At 43.4% G+C, this 4,706-nt stretch overlaps 1 protein-coding gene across 1 annotated transcript; it reads left to right on the forward strand.

Annotated features, from left to right (window-relative positions):
* LOC107623507 (protein QUIRKY) lies at positions 249 to 3,788 on the forward strand. Its single transcript, XM_016325812.2, has one exon. It carries the CDS (start codon positions 503 to 505, stop codon positions 3,560 to 3,562), a length of 3,060 nt encoding a protein of 1,019 aa, XP_016181298.1. The 5' UTR covers positions 249 to 502; the 3' UTR covers positions 3,563 to 3,788.

Raw genomic sequence — 4,706 nt, forward strand, 5'->3', positions numbered from 1 at the left:
AACAAAATAACAAATCAATAGGAATAATAATTTTATTCTTAATTTCAAAAAGTGGAAAGATGATATCAAACAAAACCAATTTAATTATCATCATATATTCTTTAAAAAAAAAAAAAAAAAAACAGCTAAGTTCAGCCAGAAAATTTAAAGAATATATACCTTGGATTTTGTATTATTTTTATTCTTTGCTTTCTCAACTCTTATTTACTCAATATTTTCTTTGCATAAAAATCGAATAGATAACATTAATAAGCAAAAAAAAGAAAGAAAGAAAGAAATAGTATAGAATAGTTTCATATTATAGAAGTATAATCACTGACCAGCTTAACTGCTCATTGTCACAGTGTTTCTCAAATGATATAAGGGGAATACCTTCGCTGAGACCGTTCTTCCTTCTTCTCTCCCAGAATTCCCAAACACAGCAACACCATTGCCATGATAATAATTGCTTCAGCTTAAATTAGTACAAACACAAATAAATCATTAGAAGCCACATGCAAGAATGGGAACCGTTCGGAAACTCATTGTGGAAGTTGTAGATGCTCGCAACCTCTTGCCCAAGGATGGCCACGGAACTTCCAGCCCCTACGTCGTTATCGATTTCTATGGCCAGCGGAGGAAGACGCACACCGTGCTTCGCGACCTCAACCCTGTCTGGAACGAAACGCTGTCGTTTAACGTCGGCACGCCTTCTGACATTTTCGGCGACGTTCTCGAACTCGACGTCTACCACGACAAGAACCACGGCCCTACCCGGAGGAACAACTCTTTGGGACGTTTAAAGCTTAGTTCTACGCAGTTCGTGAAAAAAGGCGAAGAGGCTCTCATATATTACGCGCTCGAGAAGAAGTACTTACTCAGCATGATCCAAGGCGAAATTGGCTTGAAGATTTACTACGTAGACGAGGAGGTACCGCCTCAACTTCCACCGGAGCAGAAAGAGCCACCACTGCCACCGCCGCCGCCATCGCAGGAATCAGAGACAAAACCACCGGCTGAGCCTGAGAAAGTTGAAGAACAACCGAAGGTAGAGGCTGACGCGAAGCCGGAATGTGACGAGGCTAAAGAAGAGACAACTGAAAACGGTAACGCAGAAGAAAAAGCAGATCCAGAAGTTGAAAAGCCACCTGAGTCGGTGCATGAAGAACCTGAACCAAATGGAAGCGTGGATCAGGTGGATCCGGGAGTACCAGAAATACCTGCGCAGCCTCCTTTAAACGTTGATGTTATGGCGGCGTCGGTGTCAAGGTCGAGTTCTGAGGTACGATTCAGTGGGATGAACGCTCCACAGCCAATAAGAAGGGTTGCGTCAACGGCAAGCTTTACATCGGAAGCTTCTTCTTCCGATAGTGTTTTGATCGAACGGTCCACGTTTGATCTCGTGGAGAAGATGCACTACCTCTTTGTTCATGTGGTGAAGGCGAGGTACTTGCCTACCAACGGTAACCCGGTGGTGAAGATAGCGGTTTCCGGTAACCAAGTCATGTCCAGACCAGCTCGCAAGACCACGTTATTCGAGTGGAACCAGGCTTTCGCTTTCAGCCGCGACGCACCAGATTCTTCCCCCATTCTTGAGGTCTCCGTGTGGGACCCCGCTATTTCTGACGGTCGAAGCTTGCTTGGTGGAGTATGCTTTGACGTAACAGAAATTCCTGTGAGGGACCCACCGGATAGCCCTTTGGCCCCACAGTGGTACAGGCTAGAAGGAGGTGGAGCCCAACACGGTGATCTCATGCTTGCCACGTGGCTCGGCACACAAGCTGACGAATCATTTGCGGACGCGTGGAAAAGTGACACACATGGCCACGTTAACTCTAGAGCCAAGGTGTATCAGTCACCGAAGCTGTGGTACTTACGAGCCACTGTTCTTGAAGCTCAAGATATCATGCCGTTAACGTCGTCAAAGGAGGTTTCGTTTCAAGTTAAAGCTCAACTTGGATTTCAGGTGCTGAAGTCAAAGGCTTCCGTTGCTCGAAACGGCACCGCTTTGTGGAATGAAGATTTACTCTTTGTAGCGGCAGAGCCTGTTAGTGGAGACCTCGTTTTCACTTTGGAAATCCGGCAACCCAAAGCGCCGGTGACAATGGGAATTCTTATGATACCACTGGCCTCAATTGAAAGGAGAGTGGATGACCGGAACGTCGCGTCGCGTTGGTTCACATTCGAAGATCCAAACGAGGAAAAGAGTTCTTACAAAGGCAGAGTCCACTTACGCTTGTGCTTTGACGGAGGGTATCACGTGATGGATGAGTCAGCTCACGTGTGTAGCGATTTTCGCCCAACGGCGAGGCAACTTTGGAAGCCAGCAGTTGGCACAGTTGAGCTTGGAATAATCGGTTGCAAGAACTTGATACCGATGAAGACGGTGAACGGTAAAAGCTCAACAGATGGATACTGCGTAGCCAAATACGGCAACAAATGGGTACGTACACGAACTGTATCTGATACATTAGAGCCAAAGTGGAATGAGCAGTACACGTGGAAGGTATACGATCCTTGCACAGTTTTAACCATTGGAGTATTCGATAGTTGGGGTGTATTCGAAGTGGACAGTCCTAAAGAATCTACTAGACCCGATTTCCGTATAGGAAAGGTACGTATCCGTATTTCTACGCTCCAAACGGGTCGTGTGTACAGAAATACGTACCCGCTACTAGTCCTGACACATGCTGGTTTGAAGAAGATGGGTGAAATAGAGATAGCAATTAGGTTCATTCGAACGACTCAGCGGCTAGATTTTCTCCACGTGTACTCACAACCGATGCTGCCACTAATGCACCACATAAAGCCATTGGGGGTGGTGCAACAGGAAGTGCTGCGGAACACGGCGGTGAAAATGGTGGCGATGCACTTGTCGAGATCGGAGCCGCCGCTGAGAAAGGAAGTTGTCTACTACATGCTGGATGCCGATTCTCACAACTTCAGCATGAGAAAAGTGCGTGCGAATTGGTATAGGATAATTAACGTGGTCGCCGGAGTCATCGATATCGTACGGTGGATTGACGATACACGTGGATGGAAGAATCCAACGGCCACGATCCTTGTTCACGCGCTTTTAGTTATGCTAGTGTGGTTTCCAGATCTGATCATTCCAACATTTTTGTTCTACGTCTTCGTGATTGGTGCATGGAACTACAGGTTTCGTTCGCGTGACCCACTTCCACATTTTGATCCCAAAATTTCGCTTGCTGAGGTGGTGGATAGAGAGGAGCTGGATGAAGAGTTTGATGCTGTGCCAAGCAGTGGTTCATCGGAGATGGTGCGAGCGAGGTATGATAAGTTGCGTACGCTTGGGGCGCGCGTGCAAACTGTGCTAGGAGATTTTGCCACGCAAGGAGAGCGCGTGCAGGCGCTGGTGACGTGGCGTGATCCACGTGCCACGGGGATGTTTGTTTTGTTGTGCTTGGTTGTGGCGTTGATACTGTACTTGGTGCCGTCGAAGATGGTGGCGATGGCGGCTGGGTTCTACTATCTTCGGCACCCTATCTTCCGTGATAGGTCTCCTTCTCCGGCGTTGAACTTCTTTCGGAGGCTTCCATCTTTGTCAGATAGAATCATGTAAGAATTTTACTTTCGCTTTAGGTTATGTATGTATTTACACTTTAATTTGAAAGGATAGCCACTAGTAAGTTATATAAAATTATAAATACTCATCGCATGTGATAATGTGGTCTTTTTGCGTTTTTCATTCCGGCTTTTTAATGGGCTTATGACTGAGTGTAATGAAGTGAAACAATGAAACTACAATAAATAATATAGATCATAGATTCTCGATCATTTGTAAATCATTCATGATTATTCTATTGAACTCTCTCATTAAGTTGCTTAGTGCTCGCAACCCTTTTAATCATGTTGTCCTCCATTAATCAACTCCGTAGGAGTAAAAAATGGTAAAAAGAGATTTTGGTTGAATTGTAAGGGGTTGTATTCTGGATTTTTTAATGAAAAGAAAAATAAAGGAAGGACAAGAAAAATTAAGTTGGCATTTGGCAAGCAATCACTAAATTGACGATTAGCCTAATGTTTTATAATACATTATGATAGGCCAAAGGCCCAAAATGACAAACTAAGGACCGGGATACAACACTATTCGGAGTTAAAGTTAATCACTACATTTTGGATTCCAAATTTGGTCCATCGTTTATAGTTTTTGGTCATCACTCTAATTTTGGGTCCAAGGTGTAGTGTATCCTTATTGTGATAAACTGGTCCATTTATTAACTAACTTGGGTTGGTCGAGTGGTTAGTTTACTTGTCTGCTTAAGTAAGTGTCGGAGATTCGAATCTCGCCTTGTGCATGCAGTGACTCATTAGATAGCGATAAATCTTTAAATGAAACTCCGATTTACGAGAAATTAATCATTGACCTATTGAGTTGAAAAATATTATGGGCAACCAAAAAATTTGATCCACTTATACAGCTTCACATCTAGGCAAACCCAAGAACTCTAAAACCAATAAGAAGGGAAAAAAAATGTAGACAAAAATATAAAAAAGAACGAAAAAAAGCCATTTCCAACATTTTACCAAAAAAAAAATTTTTGATCCACTTATTCAGCTTCACATCTCGGCAAACCCAAGAACTCTAAAACCAATGTCAACAAGAAAAAAAAAATAAAAAGAAAGAAAAAAAAAGCTATTTCCAACATTTGGAACAAAAACTTTTTTAAGTTTTGAAATATCAATAATTTTACTATTTTGAATAT

The sequence above is a fragment of the Arachis ipaensis genome, chromosome B10, assembly GCF_000816755.2.
Source record: "Arachis ipaensis cultivar K30076 chromosome B10, Araip1.1, whole genome shotgun sequence".
Taxonomy (NCBI): domain Eukaryota; kingdom Viridiplantae; phylum Streptophyta; class Magnoliopsida; order Fabales; family Fabaceae; genus Arachis; species Arachis ipaensis.

Coding starts and splice junctions, on each gene's coding strand:
- LOC107623507 (XM_016325812.2), top strand. CDS start 503: ATGGGAACCGTTCGGAAACTCATTGTGGAAGTTGTAGATGCTCGCAAC.